This window comes from Vigna unguiculata, chromosome 8, assembly GCF_037176805.1.
Source record: "Vigna unguiculata cultivar grain cowpea cultivar isolate G323 ecotype 2 chromosome 8, ASM3717680v1, whole genome shotgun sequence".
Taxonomy (NCBI): domain Eukaryota; kingdom Viridiplantae; phylum Streptophyta; class Magnoliopsida; order Fabales; family Fabaceae; genus Vigna; species Vigna unguiculata.
The window spans coordinates 41,984,893-42,008,687 of record NC_140799.1 but is presented as its reverse complement, the minus strand read 5'-3'; the positions used below and the strand labels follow the sequence as shown (position 1 = coordinate 42,008,687).

The 23,795-nt window shown below is 33.8% G+C and overlaps 5 protein-coding genes across 8 annotated transcripts; 2 read left to right on the top strand and 3 right to left on the bottom strand.

The window, feature by feature from the left end:
- Positions 1-2,842: 2,842 nt before the first annotated feature.
- LOC114193362 (UDP-Glycosyltransferase superfamily protein) lies at positions 2,843-5,107 on the top strand. The gene is made up of 2 exons (XM_028083125.2): positions 2,843-3,408; positions 3,989-5,107. The coding sequence occupies exons 1-2, from the start codon at positions 2,916-2,918 to the stop codon at positions 4,915-4,917; spliced, it is 1,422 nt and encodes a 473-aa protein (XP_027938926.1). The 5' UTR covers positions 2,843-2,915; the 3' UTR covers positions 4,918-5,107.
- Positions 5,108-5,266: 159 nt separating this feature from the next.
- LOC114193363 (protein TIFY 5A-like) lies at positions 5,267-6,245 on the bottom strand. The gene is made up of 3 exons (XM_028083126.2): positions 6,105-6,245; positions 5,888-5,975; positions 5,267-5,569 (listed from the first exon to the last, which is right to left on the bottom strand). Exons 1-3 carry the CDS (start codon positions 6,161-6,163, stop codon positions 5,396-5,398), a joined length of 321 nt encoding a protein of 106 aa, XP_027938927.1. The 5' UTR covers positions 6,164-6,245; the 3' UTR covers positions 5,267-5,395.
- Positions 6,246-7,585: 1,340 nt separating this feature from the next.
- On the bottom strand, positions 7,586-14,701 carry LOC114193355 (uncharacterized). 4 transcript variants are annotated; one of them, XM_028083106.2, is made up of 8 exons: positions 14,158-14,253; positions 13,363-13,827; positions 13,070-13,232; positions 12,239-12,533; positions 9,430-9,502; positions 8,982-9,072; positions 8,389-8,468; positions 7,586-8,288 (listed from the first exon to the last, which is right to left on the bottom strand). In XM_028083106.2, the coding sequence occupies exons 1-8, from the start codon at positions 14,227-14,229 to the stop codon at positions 8,025-8,027; spliced, it is 1,503 nt and encodes a 500-aa protein (XP_027938907.1). In that variant the 5' UTR covers positions 14,230-14,253; the 3' UTR covers positions 7,586-8,024. The 4 variants fall into 4 exon arrangements, with proteins under 4 accessions (XP_027938907.1, XP_027938908.1, XP_027938911.1 ...); XM_028083107.2 differs by having other exon boundaries at positions 7,588-8,288; positions 13,384-13,827; positions 14,158-14,407; XM_028083110.2 differs by lacking the exon at positions 14,158-14,253 and adding an exon at positions 14,457-14,701 and having other exon boundaries at positions 7,589-8,288.
- Positions 14,702-17,817: 3,116 nt separating this feature from the next.
- Positions 17,818-18,905, top strand: LOC114194403 (uncharacterized). Its single transcript, XM_028084593.2, has one exon. It carries the CDS (start codon positions 17,937-17,939, stop codon positions 18,456-18,458), a length of 522 nt encoding a protein of 173 aa, XP_027940394.1. The 5' UTR covers positions 17,818-17,936; the 3' UTR covers positions 18,459-18,905.
- Positions 18,906-19,871: 966 nt separating this feature from the next.
- Positions 19,872-23,562, bottom strand: LOC114194402 (choline-phosphate cytidylyltransferase 2-like). The gene is made up of 8 exons (XM_028084592.2): positions 23,315-23,562; positions 22,966-23,079; positions 22,779-22,874; positions 22,618-22,660; positions 22,359-22,514; positions 22,122-22,202; positions 20,563-20,673; positions 19,872-20,456 (listed from the first exon to the last, which is right to left on the bottom strand). The coding sequence occupies exons 1-8, from the start codon at positions 23,449-23,451 to the stop codon at positions 20,238-20,240; spliced, it is 957 nt and encodes a 318-aa protein (XP_027940393.2). The 5' UTR covers positions 23,452-23,562; the 3' UTR covers positions 19,872-20,237.
- Between the last annotated feature and the right edge of the window lie 233 nt (positions 23,563-23,795).

The following is a 23,795-nucleotide window of genomic DNA, read 5'->3' as shown; positions in this document are numbered from 1 at the left end:
TTCACAGTGAAATTTAGAATTAGTCCATCTTCAAATTTTTTGACTAATTTAATCTTTCATCTTTAAAAATGCGTGAATTTTTAGTCATTTTAATCAAATTTTGTTAAGTTGATATGATGTTTCAAGCATATTTCATGATAATATTTGAATTGTTTATACCGTTTGACACATTTTCGCTTTAATGTTAACGCAAATATTATCATAAAATGTGTTTAAAATATCAAATAATAAACTTAACAAAATTTGGTAAGAAAGACTAAATTTATGCATTTCTAGAGATGAAAGACTAAATTGATATAAAGTTTTAAAAATAGATTAATTTCAAAATTCACTTAAGCTTGAGGTAGAAAATCATATTTAACCCAAAATAAATTTATATCTACTGTTTTGTTTAACTTTTTCTTTTCTATTTAACTTGGAATTATATTTAAGTTCGAATTCCCAACATCAATAAAATCATGTTAAATGGTGGACCTCCTCCAGTTTTAGTTTTGAATTCCCATCCACTCAGTTTGGTCTCCAACTTGTTGATAAAATTTTAGAACTTAATAATACAATTTCCTCGATACATGATCCTTTTTTTTCTCTCACATTTCCTTTTATTCCATCCCAATTATAATCATGCTTTTTAAAGCCACAAGATTAATCACACATGTTAAATAGTGGACCTTCTTTGACTTCACACCCACTTAGTTTGGTCTCCAACAACTTATTGCTAAAATTTAAGAACTTTATAATACAATTTTGATTTCAATTTTTAAAATTCATTTTTTATCTCCATCTTTTTCTTAATTATAACATTAATCTTCTTGTTTATTGTATCTCAAATCTCATAATTTGCAAGATTTGTTTACAAGAATGAACGAATCTATTTAATTTAGTCAGTCTATGAAAATCGGTAATTTATGTAAGTTTTCAATAACATTGTTAAAACTATTGAGATTTCATCACCTTAATAATTTTTAATTTATTAGTTAGTGCCTCTCCATTAGTGCTATATATATATATATATATATATATATATATATATATATATATATATATATATATATATATATATATATATATATATAAGTGTATAATGTGCTCTTTTTATTAAATCTTTTCCAGTTTAATACTGTAGAGTCTAATTAATATTCGTGTAGCGAGAACTCAGAATGATCTTCTTTTTGCAGAGTTGTTACAATTTGGTTATTATATATAGTTATGACCTTTGTAAATATTTTGTTAGTCTTTATCATAATCAGTACATACCGCACATAAGATAAAATAAATATTAATCTTACTTTTATCTAATGATATCACTGTATCCTACGTAATCATGTGAACGTGGGTATAATGCTTAATTATTTGCCTAAATCATATTAGTAATTTAACTTTGCTATAAAGACTTTATTTTTGGTTGGTGGAAGACTTTTAATATATTCTCTTTACGTATATTTTTTAAATTTAACTTATCTCTTGTTATCAACGTAAAAATTTGAATTAGTATTTTAATTATAATATAATAAAATGGAAGGAGCGGGTATGGCGAGTGATGTATTTTGATATGAATGGTCCTAGTGGATTTTTCGTATTTTGGAGTCGATTTTAAGTAAAATTTGTAAAAATAGGATCAGGTCGTTAGGGTGAAAAATGACATTAAAGATGAAGTCGTTCTCTATCCAACCAGTTATTTTTTTTCTTTTTCAAAAAGTAAAATTGCACTCTGAAAAGCCGGTTTCTATTTATATAAAAGTGAAGTCGTTCTCGTACACGACGAATTCACTCATATTTTTTCTAACATTGAAGTTTTAAATTTTTATTTTAGGTTCCTCTTAAATGAAAATTTTAAGTCGTCTTATTAACAGCGATTTCCTTTAAATGCACATTAACGTCATCTTGACATTCTCTGATTTGTATTTTATATACATTAAAACCAGCCTACTTGTCAAACATTTTCATTTAATGTTTATTATATTTTTTATAAATATCATAAATAAAAAGCTAGATGCCATTAAATATACACCCATGAAGTAAAATAAAAATCTAAAACTTCAAACGTTAAAATTAGAAAATAACAAATAAACCGAAAAGTGAAGTCATCAGAATACGACTTCACTTTTCATAAAAATAAAAACCGGCTTTCCAGTACGGTTTCTTCTTCTAAAAAAAGAATCGATGGGGTGAAGGACGACTTCACCTTTAGTGTCATCCTCCACTCTCAATTTGATTCCATTTTGTAAAAAAATAAAATTCTAACAAATATATTTTTACAAATTTTACTTGAAATGAACCCAAAATACAAAAGACGGGTCGCAATAGTAAATGCAAAATTGGATTCATGCCTAACCTACGTTATCTAGTTGTTCCTCGTTGTAGGCGCCACGCTAACATCATGTGAACTCTTCTCATTTTCATCTCATCATAAACTTTCGCACAACTTAAATAAACATCACTAACATTCACTTTCATCATTTCTTTATCATTCACGTTTCTTCTCTCTCTCTCGCTGGAACATTCCAAAATTAAACTTGTAATGGTCAGTGTAAGTCAGTAACTGTAAGAAAGAGATGATAAGAATGTGAAGTAAAGTGTATATCTTATAGTATAGCTTCCATCATTTCCCTTCGCTTATACACAATTAACATGTGTTGTTTTAGATATGTCGGTTACTACAACCCTAATATGTGGATCCAAAATAATACTTAAAGAAAGTCGTTAATGATTGGGTAATATTTTTTCCGTCAAGAGTGCAGCAAGAAAATACCGTGAATATTTTAAAAAGCAGAGTCAGGTATTAATAATGGTTATGCAATGTGTGTGTGAGAGAGAGAGAGTGAGAGTGAGTGAGAGAGAGAGGAAATGGAGTTTTAGAGGCACATGTTGTAGTCGAAAAAGAATATAAATAGGTCTGGTTGGTTGGAAGGGAGAATATGAAGAAGATGAAGAAAGAATTGAAGAAGGAAATAGTGATTCTGGTTCCGTATCCCGCACAGGGACATGTCACTCCCATGCAAAACCTAGCCCGGGCTTTCCTGGCCCAAGGATTTTACCCTCTCATTGTCCTTCCCCACTCTTTCCACCGCAAGATTCACGGTGAGAAGGAGGAGGAGGAGGAGGATGGGCTCAAGTGGGTGGGCCTGGGTGATGGAATGGGCCAGGAGGAGGGAAGCCCAGATTTCTTTGCGATCGAATCGGCCATGGAGAAGATGATGCCGAGTGAGTTGGAAGGGCTGATAGAGAAGGTGCGTGGAGAGGGTGGTGAGGTGGCGTGCGTCGTGGTTGACCTCTTGGCCTCTTGGGCCATAGAATCGGCCCATAAACGTGGCATCCCCGTTGCTGGGTTCTGGCCCGCCATGTTGGCTTCATACCTCTTCATCGCTTCCATTCCTCTCATGCTCAACCGTCGTCTCCTTTCTCACACCGGTCTTCCCTTCACTTTCCTCCATCTTTCTATGCTATATATATTCTGTAACACTTCGCGCAACAATTTTATATATCTTCTATTAATCACTATATAACTAAATTTTATGTATGAAAAAATTACATTAAACCGATATAGTTGTACTTTTACTCATGAGAAAGGAACTCTCTACACGATAACATGCTCTAAATATTCAAACTTTAATCATAATAAAGCCCTAGAAAAATAAATCCAAAATTCTAGGATTTATCTGCTTTAAAAATACACTTTGCCGCCTTTTGTCCCTACATCTTGTTTTTGTTTCAGATTAATATATACATAAAAAATTTAGTCTTTCCGTCCAAAATGTGAGATTCACACTCAACATTTTCCACTTGTTTATGATTAGGAGTCCGAGGTTTAAGTGACGCGCGCGTGCTGATAATGACACGAAAAGCGCTAACAGGAAATACTGTCGGATACTGTAGAATTCCTATGCAGTCTTATAAAGAATTTTGATTTACGAAGGATATTAATTAGGAAAAGGAAAATTATCTGTCGATGATTGAATTCAATATCGCCCTGTGTTTCTTTCTTCTGCAGGACTCCCGCAACGCGAGGGAAAATTCAGCCTCCACCCTGAGCTGCCGGTGATTTCAACGGAGGATCTACCGTGGCTCGTCGGAACAGAAGCAGCAAGGAAAGGGAGATTTAGGTTTTGGAAAAGAACCCTGGAGAGGTCAAGTGCTCTGAAATGGCTGCTGGTGAATTCCTTTCCCGATGAAAGCAAACTCGAAGCGGCAAACAGGAAGTTGAGTTCAGAAGGGTGCCCTCGCGTGTTGCCGATAGGCCCTATCTGCAGGAACGGGATAACGAAAGGCGTGAGCTTTTGGGAGGAAGATATGAGCTGCTTGAAGTGGGTGGCAAAGCAGAAGAGGAATTCGGTTATATACATCTCGTTCGGGAGTTGGGTGAGTCCGATTGGGGAAGCCAAGCTGAGAAATCTGGCGGTGGCGCTTGAGGGTTCAGGGAGGCCATTTATCTGGGTGTTGAGGTCGAGTTGGCGCCAAGGTTTGCCAAATGGGTTCTTGGAAAGGGTTGAGAAGGAAGACAGAGGCAGAGTGGTTAGTTGGGCGCCGCAGAAACAGATTTTGCAGCATGAGTCTGTGGCTTGTTACATCACACACTGTGGCTGGAATTCCATATTGGAGGCTTTGCAGTTCCAGAAGAAATTGTTGTGCTACCCTGTCGCAGGGGACCAGTTTGTGAACTGTGCGTTTGTTGTTGAGGTTTGGAAGGTTGGCTTAAAACTCAACGGGGTGGAGGCAAACGATGTTGAAGAAGGAATTGTTAGGGTCGTAGAAGATAAGGAGATGGAAGAACGGTTAAGAATACTGAATCAAAGAATCATGGCTGGTAACAATAACACAGGAGCTTCCATGTTCAAAACCTTCCTGGAAGATCTCAAGAGGGCATCTTCAACAACTACAACTACTCAAGATGCAAGTGAAATAAACATTCCCTGTTATTGATCTTTAAAAAAAATGTGCTATAACTATACATTGGACTGAAATTCCCAGATAGAATAATGATTACTCTTGAGTTGAGGTGAAGAGTTCTGAAACTATCGATAATGTTCTCTACTCTTCAGAAGGAATAACAACCACTTCAATCTATGTATATTTTTAGTGGAAGTATAATAACAGTAGTGATTTCCCCTTTTGTGTGTGTTGTAAGATATTACAAAGTTTTTGATTTCGCTACACTTAGTTGAACTTGTGCTGCTGCTAGGTGAGTGGTGGCTTTTATATTCATGAGTATTTTTCTCAGGCACGCAAAACTTCATTAACATGTTTCAGTAAAGAAAATAAAACTGTCATGTATGAATAGGTATATGTATATATATATATGATGGTGGGTTGAAAGAGACCTTTTTCATTGAAGAAATATTAGTATCCAGAGCAGATACAAAGAAGGGACAGGGATTCATTCATTCATATAAATATATGACTAATTTTTGTCATTGTTCCTTTGAGAACTTCTTCGTTTCTTTCTCCTCTGCAGGAAATTGTGAAGTGATTTCTTGATGGAGAGGTGTGGCGGAATATGTACTAATAATGCTTCAGAACACAAGCTTCTGGTTTTCACCATTTCTCGACTTGCCAACCATATAATCGCCCTTGCCTGCATGCATATATTTATGTCCATTGGATTATTCTCCAGATTTAGAGAAAAGATAAAGCACACTCCTTTTATTTTCTAACTTTTGTATTCCTTCTTCTAATATAAGGGAAAGAGAACAAAAAACACATTTCAAGAAAGAACAACTCTGTTAAATAAATATATTATTCAAATAGGAAATTTTGATTAATTTTAATTAGTTAATGCTGAATGGATACACGATTACAAAAACCGTTATGATGTAATTAATGAAACATAACATTTTTACTTACAATCTAAGTTATTTAGTATTTTAGTATCTACTATAATTAGAGAAATTACCTGAAGTTCTGTAGTGTCAAAAATGCAGTGGCGTTGATTGTGAAGAATAGCTGCAAGTTTAATACTGTGGATGTTGAACTTCCCATTCCTACAAATATATTGCAGAAAGGAAGGAAATCAGTGAATAAGGAATGAAGAAGACGATTTGGTTGATATAAAAAAAAAAGTAACAGTATATGAGCGAAAATGTTGAAAAGAAAGAGTGGAGGTTGCTTGCATTGAAGTATGAGAAGAAGAAGAATGAAGACGAAGATCGAGATAGCAGTTTCTCTTCATATATTAACTGGAAAAGTGAAAAATGGAAGTATATTGGAAGAGTAAAAAAAAGGACAGGAAGAGACAGAGATTTGAAGGTTACACAAATATATAGATGTAAAAGGGAAAGAATGAATTTGAGTTGAAAAAAATAAGAATGTGTGGGAAATGAGTTACACATGGCAAAACTATTGAATATGGTTAGAGATATTAGGTAGGATATAGGTGTTATGAATCTGCAATTTCATGTGAGTTCTATAACATGACAGCTACCATTGTTTGCTCTTCCAAGGTGCATTCTTCCCCAAATTGGAAATTAGGTCACTTGGTCGACTTTACTTGGTTTTACTCTCTCTGTGTAACTCCCTCTTTCTGCATTATATGTGTCTTTGTACGTCCTCCCTCTGATTTCTATCGCGTGATACAATTAATTTGAAAATGACATCTTTTAACCATTTCCCTTTTTATTTTGCAGAGGATAAATACTGAAAAATACGTAGTTGTAAATTAGTCATTATACTCATTTTTAATCTCAGCATACTAGACCCTGTTGTTGTTTTTGTGTGTTTTAACTTCATACCCAACAAAAACGCACACAATCTAAGACTTATGTTTATGTTGTTTTTAAACCTTCTTGTAGTGTTTTCTATCACATTCTTCGTCTCCATTTCTCGACATTTATGTATTTTATTATGTGAATTTTGAGTAGATGCGTAGTTTGTTACCTCATGGAAGAGTAGATATTTTGCTGGAGTCATGTGAACAGGGTCTAAGTGTTCACGTTCCACGTGTGAGTGAGTGTTATGAAGTCGTGGATGGTTGTTCTACTTGATTAGAAAGAGTGAAATAAGAATCATGTGCTCCACTGTGTCGGCCTAATATCCAAAGATATTTTGTATTTTGAGTCTGTGGATATTTGTAGCATGTAGGCCTGAATTGGGATAAATAGGTTCGGTTTAACCTCGTTAATTTCAGTCCAAAATCATTTTTTTCAAATACATCTTCCACGGTTTGATTTAATGGATTGCTTGTGTGGTTTATTGGATTCAAATCGAGATATATTTTTATTAGAAAAAAATTGTATTTTTAATTGTTAATTTATTTAATTGTCACTTGCACATATGAATCAATGAAATAAATATATTAGATTTTTTATAAAGACAATTTATATATATAATTGTTTTATAATAGGCTATGATTTTATCATTAATTACTAAATTTCAAGAAAAGTATATGTAGAGACTAAGGCCTCCCGCAAAACATGGTGGCATAAATAAAAATTATTCCTTTTTTTAAACAAGTCCTTAGTTTCGTGTTTGTGTAATTCCTTTTATTGCGGTACATTAATTAGCAGTTCATAAACTACTCTGTTTTTTCCTTTCTTTAAATGGATATTTGGGGCTTGCCTTTACATTAGAATGCGCAATGTTTGTGAAGGCTATGCATAATTTTGTTGTAGTGTGATTTCATGAATGGTTAATTTCTCAACCGGATCTGCTTACATGAAATTCATGCACTCTAAGAAACCTCGCGACACTAACAACTTTCTTTTGTTGCCTTTATTTTGCGAGTAACTTTTCCTAAACTTGCGAATTAGCACTGAAGGGTGTTTCATCAAATTGGTTGAATTACAATATAAGTGTCTGTGAGGTGAAAGGGAAGAACATATCATACGAAAGTCCCCTTTAACTATGATCTTGGTTCACACCTTCAAGTGGAAATCCTGATGTTTGATTGCAGTGTAAAACATTAAGTTAAAAAAGAACAAAATTCTTTGTAGTACTTGTCAGTTGTGGAAGACTGTCTTGAGGGGAAACGGATTCACTGACTTTTTCCCGAGAAAAAGTTATTGAATCCGTGTCTCTGCCTTGAGCTAGTTGGATCAACTATTTCCATGATGTTGCGGCGGTTCTACCGTCGTTGATGATCGTCTTTGTGGTTGATGTTCTATTTGATTTTGCTGTCTCTGATGATGTACATGCTCTCGACGCTGCTGCTCTGTCATGTTAACATTCTGGATAGAGGATTGAATCCTCCAAATATTTCTCCATCCAATACATTCCATAACCAGAGAGTTCGCACTGATTGCAATGCCAAACCCAGTGAATGAGGAAAGGAGAATCGAGAGAACTCCATTTAAATTGAGCTACAAAAGAGTAAAAAGATGCATGTCAAAATTTATTTATTTACTCCCAACGAGTCCCAAATATCTTCATGAACTCAGGGTAGGAACTATATCATCTTACAATAGTATAAAATAAATGAGCTAAGAGGATAAGAAGTGCAAACTGGAAGCAGGCATAAGCCCAAATGAAACTCCTGTTCACTGCACAACAACATCATCATCATCACTCGTGTTAATGAGAACATAATAACTCCGTATCATATGGTCTACAGCAAAGGGATTAAAGCAACTCCAGAATAACCATAACTCGCTCACTTAAAAAAAAGAAAAAACATAGCCTGCAATGCCATAATAACCTACTATCTGATTCTAGCAACACACTATTGGTAATTCTATTCAACACTCTTTCTATTATTTATTAAAATCCACGCAAGTCTTAGGGAATAATAAATGGGATTCGTTAAGTAGGAGATGAGGCACACATGAATATCATCATCCAATAGAAGGAATATATTGAAAAGAGTGTTGAGGATTGTATTGCTAACATTTCTCTAACCTTCTTTGATATATTTGAGAGTTATATTAGTACAATTCATTTCATGCTTCATAAATAATAAAAATAAAAACCAGCATAAAAATTAAAGCAAAAGGGAAAACTAAGAAAATTTAACACAAAATGACTTTGAAATGCTACACAGAAGAAAACAACTTTACCCATAGTTGACGCAATCATAGATGAAAGGAGACCTAAAACACAGGCAAAAGGTAATGAAATGGCAAGAGCACGAGGGCCCAAATCTGAAACCTGGTAAACTAGAAACCATTGGGTCAGGAATACATTTCACACGTTAAAATGTTAACAAAGGAAGACAAAACTAGAATAAATAAATGAAGTATAAACAGAATTATTTCCAAGTGCTCTCGCACAAAAAGTATTATAAGTATGGACTTCTTATTAGTAGTAGTAAGTAATAAATAGGCAAAGAAACAATATCTACCTTTACTTCCCATAACACACTCAGGTACAAAAATGAATTCTAGGCAATAATTAATGAGTAAGTTGAACAAAATAATAAAATGCAAAACAACCCATTTGTTTAAATTTGGTCCTACAAACTACCAGTCACCATAAACTTCATTGCAGGTACAAAGAAAAGCATACCAGTAGTTGCTCTAGAAAACAAAAGTATGCAAGCATGCTGACCAAGACAAGTACTGGTACATCCTGCCAGATCCTGTCATGCGTGAAATAGCCAGAATCCATTACAATCAGAAAAGAAGAAATTCACTGGTGATATTTTTGTAGACCTAACAAGGTGATATTTATGTCACTTTAGGATGAATATCTTACATTGAAGTGTTAGATTACATGTACCATGTCCTTAGTTTTTTTCTTATTTGCTTTAGTTTTTGAGGATTTCTTATCCTTTAGGTTTTGATCTACCTTCTTCTCTTGAGAAAGTACTTTGTTTACCAAAAATAAAAACATAAATTCAAAGCGACATATATGGTACGTTGTTCAAATTCAGAATCAACTGCGTATGTTTCTTATACAGCACATCAGCCAAGAGCATACGGAGTAGGCTTTTCAGTTTGTTTGATGGGCCGGATTCTCCCCCATAGCTTGGAGCAGAATCTCTAGATTAACTTTAAAATTTTGGCATGAGCAAAGGATAAAGTTTTGCTGCAATGTCTTGTAAATTGTTATCTGTGTCTTAGGAAGGAGAGAACAGATGCATGGATATTCAAGGAAATATAATTCGACTTGATGTACAACATGACTGTTCTGATGGCATCTCATTAGAGCTCAGCACATAGATTCTTCCCAGGAGTTTCTTAGATGGACACAAAAAGGGATTGGACAGCTCTGTTATTTTCTTTGTTTAAGTGAAAGGAAGAGATCTATTTGTAAATATAGATATAACCTCGTAAGCTGAAGAATCAGAACTAAAAAAATAATTATCAGCTAGTGAACATTGATGAAGACAAAACCAGCACTTGAAGCACTCTCACAAGAAGCCACAAAGCAAAGACAAAAGAAAAAGCTAAGCAAAAGATTGAACTGTCAACTCAAACATTAAACTGGCAAGTTCCCAAATATGCATCATAAAAGACTTGGGCATCCCTCCTTCAACCTTATAAAACTTTTGTTCCGTCATTTATCCACTAAAGAGTTTGTTGAGTCTTTTAAATATGATATTTGTTAACAGTCAAAGCATCACCGTGTATCTAACGCCATCTCTAGTAAAAAGAGTAATTTCCCATTTGACTTTATTCAGTTTGATGTTTGGTGACCTGTTTTAGAATTTATTTCTGGTGCAAGATAGTTTGTTACTTATATTGATGATAGTACTTGTGTCACATGGACATATATTATGAAAAGCAAATTTGAGGTCTTTCAAATATTTTGTTAATTTTTCCATCTTGTCCGAAATCAATTTGGAAAAAACATCAAAAGAATTAGGTCTAATGATGATATTGAGTATGTGAATCATGAATTCTCCAATTTTTTATCTCATAATGGTATTGTTCATGAATTAACATGTAACACTCCACAACAAAACCGATTTATGGAAAGGAAGAATCATAATTTTCTAGAAGTAGCTAGAGTCATTCTTTTCCAAATGTCTATTCCCAAAACCCACTGGGGAAAAGTTCTGTTAACGACCACAAACCTTGTCAACAGTTACCCACTCATCTTAAATAACGTTAGTCCTATTGAGTTTGTTTCCCTTCTACTTGCCTAGTGTCAAGTCTACCTGTCGTGTCTTTGGATGTTATATTTTTGTGCACTCTCATGATCCTAATCACTGTAAATTAGACCCTAGAGCTCTTGAATGTGTTTTTATTAATTATCCCCTAATAAAAAAAGGTACAAATGTTATCATCTCGAGAGTCGTCGTGTTTTTATGACCATAGATGTCATCTTTTATGAAATAAAATCTTTTATGTCAACGCTACGCTTCAGGAAGGGAAATCACTTGAAGCAGAGGAGTTTCCCTTCCTATCATTACCCCATCTATATTTGCAGAATGCTCAAAACTATGACGAGGTCACCATAAGTGGGATCAAACCAACCCACAGTGAGGAAGAAGACAAATTCTTAGGCAAAAAAAATCAAACCCACTTTGACTCTAGAGCAAGAAGAGTTGTCTGACTCACAAGTGAGAGCCCTCATGGTAACAATGAAGAGATAAGTGTTTGTTAAAGATGAAAGGGGAAAAATTGTTTGTTAAATATCGAATTTCTCAATATGTTTGCATTGACAGTCTCTCTAATATACATAGTTGCTTTATTATCGTCATTGATGCCATAGAAATTCATACATCAGTCCAAGAAGTCGTGAAAAGTGAACATTGGACTCAAGCCATTAGAGAGGAGATGGATGATGCACTAGAAAGGACCGAATGTAGACATAGTTGACCAGACTCCTTATTTCTATGTTTATGCTTTATTTTGTTATATTGTATGAAGGACTTTGGACTTACTTTATACATCTATTTTTTGGAAATTGAATATTTTGACATCAAAGGTTTAGCACTAAACCTTTTTTAAAAGAACTCAATTAACCTCCCTCAAGAGTTCTTGAGGTAAGTTGGTTAGCATTGTTCTTTGTAATCCTTTCCTTTGTATTCTTTCTTTTCCTTAAAACGAAAAGAGGATGTCAAACAATAACAAGTGATATCTTACTGCAACCTACTCATATGTGTGCAAGTAAACTCAAGCTGCAGCGTTTCAGTATAACAACCCAAAATAGTTAAGATTTACAACTTTATATAGTCTTATAATCAGCCCAGCGGCCCTAATATCATAGATAAACCAATTCAAGACTTGTATATTCTAATAGATGTCAAAGTCTGGAACACATGACCTATCAGATAAACATGACAATAACACTTTAGGTCTCTTCTACGTCAGTTTAAGTGCTAATTGAACACACAAATGACAAAAACAGACATAATTAATCATACCTGTAATACGTTACTTCTCGTGGTGGCACATTTGATGTATGCCTAGAAGAAGTTTGACGATCGCAAATTTTCAACAGTGTTACCGGGAGGTTTTGGACTTCCCGCTTGCAGACATCACAGGTCCTGTTTCCCTTTATACTAAACCACTTCAGTGCACATTCCTGGTGAGCAAGTGCAAGATCACCTCTACAACTGCATTCCAACTTAAGTGTATTCCCTCCTTCCCCGAGCTCCACCAAACATATCCTACAAACTGCTTGTTCTTCTGGAATATCCTCGGTGGCATCTTCAATGGCTGAAAAGGAAAGAACCGAGTGAAAAGACACAACGGAGGACAATGACAGATTTAAGCATATGGTTAACAATACCTAGAGAACAATGAGAATAGAAACTTGATTAAAAAAATTTAATCATGGTAAGAAAAATTCCACTGCCTTATTAACCTGTTGCTATTTAAATATCAAGTAACCTAACTCACAGAAAAAGACAATCCAATCTATAAACTAAATCCTAAAATCAAAATTAAAAGTTAACATCATTATAAACTTCATCAGGATTATTGTTTCTTTCTTTAATTTGGAGAGTCCACTGCAATAAAATGAAAGGGTTTTTGGATTATATATATCCAGGAAATCTCCATTTCCTTTCCTGTATATTAATGTTGCTAACTTCATTCAATTTATGGTTTAGGGCTCAACTCAATATCAAATACTTGTTGCTTGTCAAAATGACAGAACATCTCAAATTTCGCATAATGTTGATCAAGAAGTTTGAAAAAAGAGACATTTATAAGAAAACTTAGTAAATTCCATATATATTGCGTGGAATTACCAATCTCTGGAACCAAACCACCATCACTTGATTTTCTACGAACAGTTTGCCTTGCTGAAATTACACGAATCAAGCCCCTGGAATCTGTAACCCTTAAATTAGAGGCTCTGCTTTTAACTGGGACTGAAAATGATCGGGTAATATGAGGTTGATCACCCATTTTCTATACAACAAGAAAAAGGCATATAGTAAGCAACACATGTGATTTTTCACTTACAAAGGGTAAAATAGTAAGTACAGTGTAAAAGTAGTTTGTTTTGGTCTTGAGACAATAATGAACAGTGGAAACATACACTTGAACCAGAATCACATACAAGATGTCTTCCATCTGCGTTCTCTGAAGCTGAAGTTCCAAATGGAGTAACTGGCAATGAGTGTGCACCTTTTGTTGCAGGGGAGATGACCTTATTTTTAAGAGACAAATGAATGGAAGATTTATCATAAGGAGCATCTGATAAAGGACTTTTAGGAACTATTAGACCTGTCTTTTCAATATCCTGGGAACAAGTATTTGCCTTGACGCTCTTCTGAGGAAGTAAAGTTCTCATTGAAGACCTGACTTTGGCTGAATTTGGCCTTGGAGGAAGTCCTCTAGTAGAACCAGGACTTGATCGTGAAACTGAAGGACCATCGGTTTTTGCAAAAGTAGATAATGCTATATCTAGTGACCACGCTGGTATTTGCAGTGAGGATAGATTGGGTCTTCTGGACTGAGATATCTTGGAGGCCCTGTCACCCTTTTCATTTCCAGTACAACTCTACAATGCCATGCCATCAAACTAAATTCAGAGCTGAACCTGTTTATGTTCCTTTTACGATGCATGGTATTATAATTAATTATTACTTTATCCTATCCAGTTCATACTAAATTGCTAAAACATTGGTGGTAATCTAATGCTAATCAATTGAAAAAAAAAAAAAAATAAACAGATTATTGTGCACTGTGACACCTAGACTCATACATAAAAAAGGATCTGAAATGAAAAATAAAACGCACAATTAAGTTAGTAATCGCATTACGATCACTTAGATCAAACCCAAACCTGGGTTTCTTCTGTGAAAAAACAAATATATATATTTAGAGTAACCTGGGAAGGATCTGGCACAAAATCAGCGTCAAATTGAGGCTCAGCATCAGCACCGTCACCTTTCTTTTCCATCCAGAGAAACGCTTTGGCAAAAGTGTTACAGTCTCCGCATCAAATGCCCAAATGCCATAATGTGTGTTATATTTTGATTTAATTATGATTAGCATTATAATAATGGAAGGAAAAGGAGGTGACAATGATGATACCGATCGGAACAGGGGTTAGGGTTCCTTTGATTCAGATAATTAATTAATTAACCAAACTAAAGATTATTCACTTTTTTGGAGTTGTTAACTCACGATTATTACCCGCCAACTGCAACTCGTGACATGCCAACTTTATGATCCTTCCACTTCTCCCACGATTCTCCATTTTACGTTTTTTCTCTTTCCTTCCTCTGCACTTTGCTCACACTTTTCTTGGAGTCCTCACACGCCTCTTTCAATTTTTTCCATCTTTTTTCATGTCACAGACTCAATAAATATACGTAAATAATGAAACGCCACCTATCTTCATTTTTGTTCCATGGATGAACTCATCTTCGTCTCAACAACTTTTATCAAAAATCAAATGTGTATTTGACGTTAATTTTGTGTAAGAAATATTTATAGAGGTTAATGTCTGTATTATTTATTTGTATACAAATTTTTATCTTAAACGAGATATAATAGTTAACATTTGGTAAAAGTTTGTAATACTTCTTCATATAAATTTTCATTTATATTTGTTTGTTTTAAATAAAGATAAGTATTGCTTCTAATATTGCATATATTATGAGAATGCTTATTATAAGTTTAAAATATTAAAGTTCAGTTTAAAATAGCGTGTGTAGTCATATATGTAATGAGTTGATTGACAAAAAAAATATTAATGATGATTTATAATTAATTATAAATGAAATTATCAAATCAAACTTTATATTAAAACAAAACGTGCTTAACAATTAGTTGTCGTACTTTAAATTAGATAATCTAACTCTTCATCTTATTATTACTTGAATAAATATTAACCCAATAAAAAATTGAAAAATTGGTTACATTTTCATTTTCATGAATTTTTAGCGTTAAAATTTTGATATTATAATCCTTACTATTTTTGTAAGTAGTTATTATTAATCCTTACATTTTCATGAATTGCAATAAAAAAATTCGTAACATTTTTGTAAGTAGTTATTATTAATTAAGTTGACATTTTTGTCAATTGTCAATCCATTACTTTTTAAGTATTACAGATATTAGGAGAACGGTATGTTTATTATAACTTTAAAATATTAAAGTCACGTATGAATGATAGAAAAGTATTAATGATGATTTCTAATTAATTATAAAGTAAATTATCAAATTAACCTTTGTATCAAAAACGTGTTATTACTTACACTAAGACCGTAACTCTTCATTTTATTCTTACTTGAATAAATATTAACTCAATATAAAGAAAATGCAATATTGGTTAAATGTTTTCATGAATATTTAGAGTTAAGATTTTGATATTATCACTCCATCATAGCATCTTTTAAATAAGTATTATTAATTTTGTTGACAAATTTATCGTATATTACAAACTTTGTCTGATGGTCAATCCAAATAAAAAAAAAATTAATTGTATTTCTGTTCCCCTATTTTCTTAATTTTACAAATTTGTCCCTCGATCTTTTTTATGAAATTTATAATGAGCTTATAAGGAGGTGACTGTAAGTAATAGGTAATTAATATTTATGTTAGTGCAGCGTAACAGGTTTTTATGAATTTGATTAGAGTTTAACATGATAGGTAATTAAGGTATTTGTACAAATCAAAAATATTATTAGAAAACTAATATATGTGAGACTTGTTATTTTTTTATGTTGGAAAAATTATTTATATGAAAGCGGGGTTGAAAATTTGTTATGTAGATTGGTTTATGAAGTTGGTTGAAATAAGTTCAGTGTCAAATTGGAATGATTCTTTAGAAACCTTTATTGCACTTTTTCATTTTAAACCAATTTTTAAGTTACATAAATTGAAATATTAAAGACAGAGTAATGGATGGAGATTTTAACACTATTAGATGTTATAACAAGTCCAAAAGGTTGTCTTGATTTTTTTTTTTTTATACTATTAAGTGTTTATACCTTATCAACGTGTTGAATATGTATCTTTTAGAAGTTAACAAATTACATTTTAGTTGTAACTCATTTGATTCATAGTATGGTGTTACATCCATTGTAGAGTTTTTGCAAATTTAAGGGTTTTAATTTTGCAACAATCAAAGTATATATGATATATAGATCTCGGTTATGTAGTAATCTAAGTTTATACCTCTACGCTAAAATAAAATAATTAAAAAAAATAAAAATTTTAAAATTTTGTAAATTTATAGGTTTCGGTTTCTTAGCAACTGAAACATATAGGATGTATAGACATTGATTCTATAAAAATCGAAACCTATACCTATACCTCTATGATAACATATAATAAATAGGACAAAAAAAAATTTTTAAATTTTTGTGAATTTATAAACTTCAATTTCTTAGCAGCCAAAACATATAGTTGAATATGTTTTGGTTACATAAAAAACCAAGGTCTATAAGTTCATGAAAAAATTCAAAATTGCACTGCATTTTTATATACTTCGTTTGCTTTAAAATCAAAACATATCAATCGAGTTAAAGAGTTAAAAATGATGCTCAAACGATAAAAAAGAAGAAGAAATACAATAAAATAGAATATAAAATAAAGATCTAATATTTTTTAATAATAACATATTTAAATTTAAACTAAAGAAAATGAAAAATTTAAACAATTTGTAAAAAAATAAAATACTAAATTATGATAAAAATTGAATTATAAATCTAATTCATTCATACTAAACTTGTTTATAAAGTGAGATTTGCACTATTTATATATAATATATTAGTATTTTTAAATCAAAGAGGCTTGATATCCATTTACGTAATATAGTTAATTAATTAAAATTAGTTTCGCTAAGATGACTGATTTACAACATGAATTCGATTTGATGCGATGAATAGTGATAGTTTGGTCGATAATGGAGAGAGAAGTGAGTAAAAGAAATATGAGAATAAAAAGAAAATATATTTAATCGATGAGAAAGGTGGTGGAAAGTAGTAGTGAACATGTGGGAAAAAGAAAGAAGAGAGGAAGGTAGTAGGGAGTTTCATTTTTGTACAAAAGTTGGATTGGAATTTGAACTCACTAAACTCAATTTAATTTAATTTAATTCAATTCAATGGAAGAGTCCAAGTCACCCACAACACTCAAATCATTCACTCACTCAATATTCACATTTCAACCCAACGCAGTTGCTCCTTCCTCGATGCATCCTCAAAATCAAAATCATGCATTGCATCAAACTCCACCACCACACACGCATGACTCACGACACACACAACCTCAAATTTTGCAACACACATTTTCACAAATTCAATTTAAAACTCACTAATTTCATTACATCAATCACATCATCGTAACATTGTTCACTTCATTGCACTACTCAAACCATGCAACCTTGTTTTTGAGAAAAAAAAAAAGGTTATATTTTTGTTAATAGTTGTTCCTTGTGGGAGACACGAACACGTGGCTCCTAAATGAAGGGCGAGGATGTTCCGTTGAGTTGGTAAGTATGAGGATGATGACTAAGAAGGACATTGAAAATTGAAACCACCATAAATAGCCCACCATTGCAAACTTTTCTTCCTTCCTCACCAAACCAAACCAAACCAACCAAACCAAAAACCAAAAACCAAATTGTGTTTCCCTCCTTCGATAACTCATGTTACCATGTCCGGTCCTATTCCTAACGATCAATGGCTCCATTTCTATCAACAAGCCCAATTCTCCGGCGGTCAAGAGCTGCTCCCGTCGTCCGTTTCCGAGGCAACAGCCGTCACAACCACCGTGGCGCCGGCCCAGTTGAGCCCAGAGGGCCGAGTGTCGAAGCCCATCAGGCGGCGTTACCGGGCCTCGAGGCGAACTCCGACGACTCTTCTGAACACGGACACCACCAACTTCCGGGCCATGGTGCAACGGTTCACCGGCGCTCCTTCTTCGCCTGATCTGTTTGGGCCGACACGTCCGCTCCCTGTCAACCCTAATGGGCTTATGTTGGCCCCTTCTCACTCTCTTCAGCAGCAGCAGCAGCAACAGCTTTATCAACACTACCCAACAGCATACGCAGAAGGAGGAGAGAACGGTTTGTTTCAGAGACTGAGCAACGCAACGGCATCAACGGCGGCAAATGATGGAGGTGGCGTTTTGATGGAGCACGCGAGGCGTTTCTTGCCCAATAGGAATGAAGGTTAGAAGTTTCTTCCCACTCAGACTGAGAGCGACATTTGCAAAGCAGAACAGAACTTTGGATAATTAGGTGCTAACTTGTTGACCAACCCTCTCCATCTGTGTCAATGTGAAATGGAATTTTACGTTTCTTTCTCTGCTGTAGGCACCACAAATAATCCATCTATCTTCTTTTTTTTTCTTTCTTTTTTTTGTTTATTATTATTATTATTATTTCGATGATGAAGATGATCATGCTGTTCTTCTATATCTCCTTCAGGGTTTGTTTCTTTTTGTTTAAATCTCTGTATTTGTTTTTTTTTTTTTTATGTATTTTTAGTTAATTGGGAGCTTCTTTTTTGGGGAGTCTTAGTCCCACAATATTTAGTTTAATTGTTTTGGATATGGTCACTTTGTCACAGCCTGCCAACCAACACTCTCTTACGTATGTTGACTTGCTTCCTTATTATGCCTTTCTCTCTCTCTCTCTCTATCTCTCTAACACAACCTTATTCATGCTTTCAATTTTGTATTAATTTATGTCAATTCATTATTTTTTATCACATTACTTATCTTACAACAATAATTATTGGACACTAAGCAACCTATATTTAGTGAGGGATAAAAGAGATTAATTTACACAAGTGGCGATGATACGTAGAGAGAAATCATTGATGTTGAGTGAGGTGGGTGAATGGAGTTTCAACTATATATTAAACCTCTATTTACTACATATACTTTTTTACATTCTCTTTTTCGTAAAGCTAACATTAAATTATATTACATATGCATAGCATTCCTTGTCTCCATAGGCTTTGGTAACGTAAAATATGAAAACATCCTTCTTCTTATTACTTTAAGAAATTACATTATCATAAAACAAATGATAAATTACTCGGCTTGCACTGCAACTGTCAACTTTATGATTGGAGTTTCAATATTTCTAAAGCGAATTTTAAGTTCAGATCACTTCCATTCAATATGCATGGAAGAATATTGGAGGAGAAAGATTAATAATCCCTTGAATAGGAATTGGTCTCTGAACTGTTACGCTTCAAAATTCTATGATAAAATCAGAACCTGTGAGCCCACAAGCCTTAACGAATTCACTAGCTAGATCCGGGTAGGTGAGTATCTTAATTCCCGCCTATAAGTATCCACATTTTTCTATATATTCAACAAAAGAATACCACTGTTTGAGCACTACGATAATAATTTTGATATGTTTTGAAAAAGCATGTTAGTTTATATCAGTCAACGAATGAGATTAATTTAAACACAATATCAATTGCGTTTAAATTCATACGATGTGGTGTACCAAACAATCCATTCAATTTTTATAGCATACTCTTCAACTTTTGTGGAAGCTATTGCATTTTATGCCAAGCCTACGAAATTTACTCCCTTAAATTGTTAATATTGTACAGTAAGCCGAATGAATTACTACCAACACTTTCTAAAGTAAATGGGCAGAATCTTGATAATACATACAAGTAGTCTCTGTCTCTCAAGTCATAATTAAGGAAGAAAGCGAGTGACAAGAAAATCAAAATGTACAATCCAAAATTACGTGAATAAAAAGGTCAGGGTATTTTTTCCCATCTAAAATAAGCATATGCACAAACAACACTTTCACGTATACCAGCATTCAACACGCAAAATTTTTTACCACACTAGCTAAATGAAAGTTCCCTTGTGCAACTCCAAATCTCCTATCCAAGATGTAATGCATATGATGGTACAGATACTGCATGGATAGTTGCTATTGACATTCTGCCGAGAACCAAACAATCCATCCAAGTATACCTACTTTTTGTTCTCATCTTTTCCATTATTTTGGGGATTAAGCTCATCATCATCATAATATTCTTCGAAAAATTCGTCATCACTGTCGTCCTCCTCATCATAATAATACTCCTCTTCGTCATCATCCTTGTCGTCCTTGCCATTTTCAAGACGAAGCGTGCCATCACTTGACTGCTGACGTCTTAACCTCTCTTGAATACGATCCCTAATTGCTGTTCCCTGTTTTGTAGAACCAAGTGATAAGAAAAGACGCGATGAAGTAAACATGTAGTTTACGTAGACCAGAAGGAAGAATTACATAGCTTTTTCACATAAATTAGCTCACCATCTTGTGGCAACCTTCTTCAAACATTTCCAGAAACCCAGCAACCCAACGATCAGCATTTTCCACCCACTCATTCCTATGCATACCAGCAGTCTTTGCAACAATTTGGATCTGGATAAACCACACAAATATAAACATCTTTCTTTACCGTAATTAACAAAAAACAGATGATTTTTAACGTAGGATACTATTATGCATATATAAATGTTGAAAGGAGAATGCTTATGTCCGCAGGACAAGTATTGCCTTACTATAGAAAAAACGTAGGCTTTCACATGCTCCTTTCTTGAGGAAATATTACTATGACCGATCCGACATAATTTTCCAAATCATTCAGACCAGATATACATTCAGCAAGATCAATAATTTGATAAGGATGCTTCCTAATACTCGATTTTAGCCTTGACATTTAAGGTGTTAATGATATTTTTCCTTTTGAAAAAAAAAATACTATAATAAATAGAAGCAGACACAGAGTAAGAGAGAGATGCAAAAATATTAAAATAGTATCAATTCACTGTTTTCTTATACAAGACAACTACGTTTAAAGCCAGTACATAGTTTTTCACTCTAGTATTTTCAATGCGCACACAAGAATCATAATGTTGTCCAAATATTAAGATGAGCTTAGTAAAGTCATGGAAAAAAGGTGAAACAAGTAACATTTGGAATTAGAAGTATAGCTTAAAATAGAGAATTATGCCAAATCAATCAAGCAACTGACTGATATTAGTTTCATGGTAATAAATCATACAAGCACTAATTACCGGTGAAAGTGTCAAACAGTGGTTTAGGATAACCGTTTGTGAAGGTTTGACAAAAAAAGTTGGTAATTGAGAGCAACAAGTTAAAGCTATATTCAGAAAAAAATAAAAATATATAAACTTAGCATGTGCTCAAAGGCTTGCCATCCCTGCCTCCCCACCCCCATGGCCCCCTTCTCCAATTAAAATAGCAACCAAACATCAACAAAAACCAGGAGGTGATGAAGCCACAATATCTAATAATAAAAACATACAGAAGATATGGAAACAAAGACATATGAGGAAATGTATCACAACAAGAGGACTGCAATATTTGGAAAGGTATATTCAATTAATTTGGTAATACTAGGAGTATATGTTTCTGAATTAAATCATACTGCATGATTCCAAAGAATGAGTAAACAAGATAACCCAAGTCAATTCAGATAGGATTACTAATTTTTTTTTGTTGATTTTACTCCTTAATCATGTTTTACTCCTTGACAAAGCACCCAAAATCCTCGGATACAATACTTCAGCAAAACTGTGAAAAAATAAACCATTGAATCCAAATAACCTATAGCAGATGTCCAGCGTCCCATACCAATTTGAATCACAACCGAGAATAAATAAGAAATTTTCAAGTAACTTTACGTGACGTTCTCAGCTCCTACTTCAATGATGATTACATTACATTACAATATACATGCATTTTCATCCTACAACACTTTCACCCATATAATTCGAATAATTTTTTCCCAACACAGATATTAGTTTGATTTGATTAACCAAATGATATCTGATAGCAATACATACCTTTTCCCCAACTTTTTCTTGATGTTCTTTCACTTTCTCTTGCAATGTTTTCAACCTTCTATTCACCCTAAGTCGCTTTTCCTATTTAAGACAAAGCAATGAAAACCACAAGAGACAAGAGTATTCGCCAAAGGAACAGAAAGAGTAACATCAGTATAAGGACAAAAATTCGCTGAAAGGGGTATCCTGTTAAATTTTTAAGTAGAATATATCAAAGAGATTTATGCCAAATCATGCCTTCACATAGCTCACGCCAAGCTCATTTCTTGAGTAGCCACGATCCAAGTTCCGCAACACATATTGGTTATAATCTTTGACAATCCTCATTATAACATCTGACGTGGATATTCCTTCAGTCCGTTTTGTTTCCTTAAACCTCCCAACAGATTTAACCTACACACAAAAATTCACGGCTTATAGTACAAGCGAAAAGGGAAATTGACCAGGAAATAATAATAATAATTAAAAAAAAAAAAAAACATTTTGTCATACATACAAATTCATAAACATCATTGGCAGCACCACTGGCATCAGCATAACTGTGGACAATGGGTTGAGAAATGCAAAAAGGATGATCACATTATGCATACATATGCAATGAAATGAATGGATCCAAGTTACCAGATTCACATGTTAATGCTGAAATATTAATCTTACGGAAGAGAATCATGAGCCACATAGTCAATGTTGTGCTTGTCAAGAAACTCTTGATTAATAACCCAAGGGGCATCAGGAATAACTTCGTCCACCCATCTGCTCTCGAAATGAAACCAAATCGAAATTCAAATTCAAAGTCAAATTAAAAGAGCTGAAGCAACAAGGCCCTGTTAACAAAATATCATACTTGCAGTGGCGCAGGGATTCGTATCGTTCCGCCTCTGTCATAACAGTCTTGCCTTTGTATTTGTGGGTGACCTCATCGTTGCAACACCCGACCAATAAGTATGTATTCGGAAACCTAAAATTCGAGAGTAAGCAAAAAGTGTCTGTGAAGGAAACAGTAGGGAAACTCTTCCTTGTTTCTTCTTTTACCAATCTTCAATTAATTTGCTGATTAATCGTTATTAATGGATTGACATAAAATGCAAAATCGTGTTTTTGATTAATCAGATCTCGGAGGGAAAGGACGAAAGAGGGTGATTAAGATTGAAGTAGGAAATGCAAAGGAATGAATAAGAGGAAATGATGCATACGATTTTTTGGCTTGCTCGAGGGAGCGAGCGTGGCCAAAGTGGAAGAGATCGTAGATTCCGTCGGCGTAGACTCGAACGGGACAGTCCTCCGGAGGCGACGTCGTTTTCGAATTCGACTGTTCGCTGTGATCTGCCATTCGCCTTGTCTCCTCTGCTCCGCCCCTCTTTTCCTTCCTAATTTCGCAAACGCCGTGTGCGTATTTTCTTTCTTCACTATTTTCCCCGAAATCCTTTTTTCTTTTTTTTTTTTTCCTTTTTCTTTTATTAAAGACTCCAGTGTTCTTCTTTCCTAATCACGAGGACTAAATGGTTGTTTTGTTTTGTAAACATTAATCACTCACCACTTCTTTCCCTCTCAAATTATTTTTTGTAATGTTTAATGGTAGAAAAGAAATAATTTACATATACATTATCATTTAATTTTTATACATGATAATTTAACAGTCATAAGTTTTCTAAATCTTAACTTTAAGGTCTGATT

Coding starts and splice junctions, on each gene's coding strand:
- LOC114193363 (XM_028083126.2), bottom strand. CDS start 6,163: ATGAAGAGAAACTGCTATCTCGATCTTCGTCTTCATTCTTCTTCTTCT. Junction 5,976..6,104: donor TCTTCTTCTCATACTTCAAT/GCAAGCAACCTC, acceptor ATATATTTGTAG/GAATGGGAAGTTCAACATCC. Junction 5,570..5,887: donor TTGACACTACAGAACTTCAG/GTAATTTCTCTA, acceptor ATATGCATGCAG/GCAAGGGCGATTATATGGTT.
- LOC114193355 (XM_028083106.2), bottom strand. CDS start 14,229: ATGGAAAAGAAAGGTGACGGTGCTGATGCTGAGCCTCAATTTGACGCT. Junction 8,469..8,981: donor TATGATTGCGTCAACTATGG/GTAAAGTTGTTT, acceptor GTTGTTGTGCAG/TGAACAGGAGTTTCATTTGG. Junction 8,289..8,388: donor CTCATTTATTTTATACTATT/GTAAGATGATAT, acceptor ACTCTTTTGTAG/CTCAATTTAAATGGAGTTCT.
- LOC114193362 (XM_028083125.2), top strand. CDS start 2,916: ATGAAGAAGATGAAGAAAGAATTGAAGAAGGAAATAGTGATTCTGGTT. Junction 3,409..3,988: donor TCGTCTCCTTTCTCACACCG/GTCTTCCCTTCA, acceptor TTTCTTCTGCAG/GACTCCCGCAACGCGAGGGA.
- LOC114194402 (XM_028084592.2), bottom strand. CDS start 23,451: ATGGCAGATCACAGCGAACAGTCGAATTCGAAAACGACGTCGCCTCCG. Junction 22,875..22,965: donor GAATCCCTGCGCCACTGCAA/GTATGATATTTT, acceptor TTTCGAGAGCAG/ATGGGTGGACGAAGTTATTC. Junction 20,674..22,121: donor AAGAAAAAGTTGGGGAAAAG/GTATGTATTGCT, acceptor TGGTTTATCCAG/ATCCAAATTGTTGCAAAGAC.
- LOC114194403 (XM_028084593.2), top strand. CDS start 17,937: ATGTCCGGTCCTATTCCTAACGATCAATGGCTCCATTTCTATCAACAA.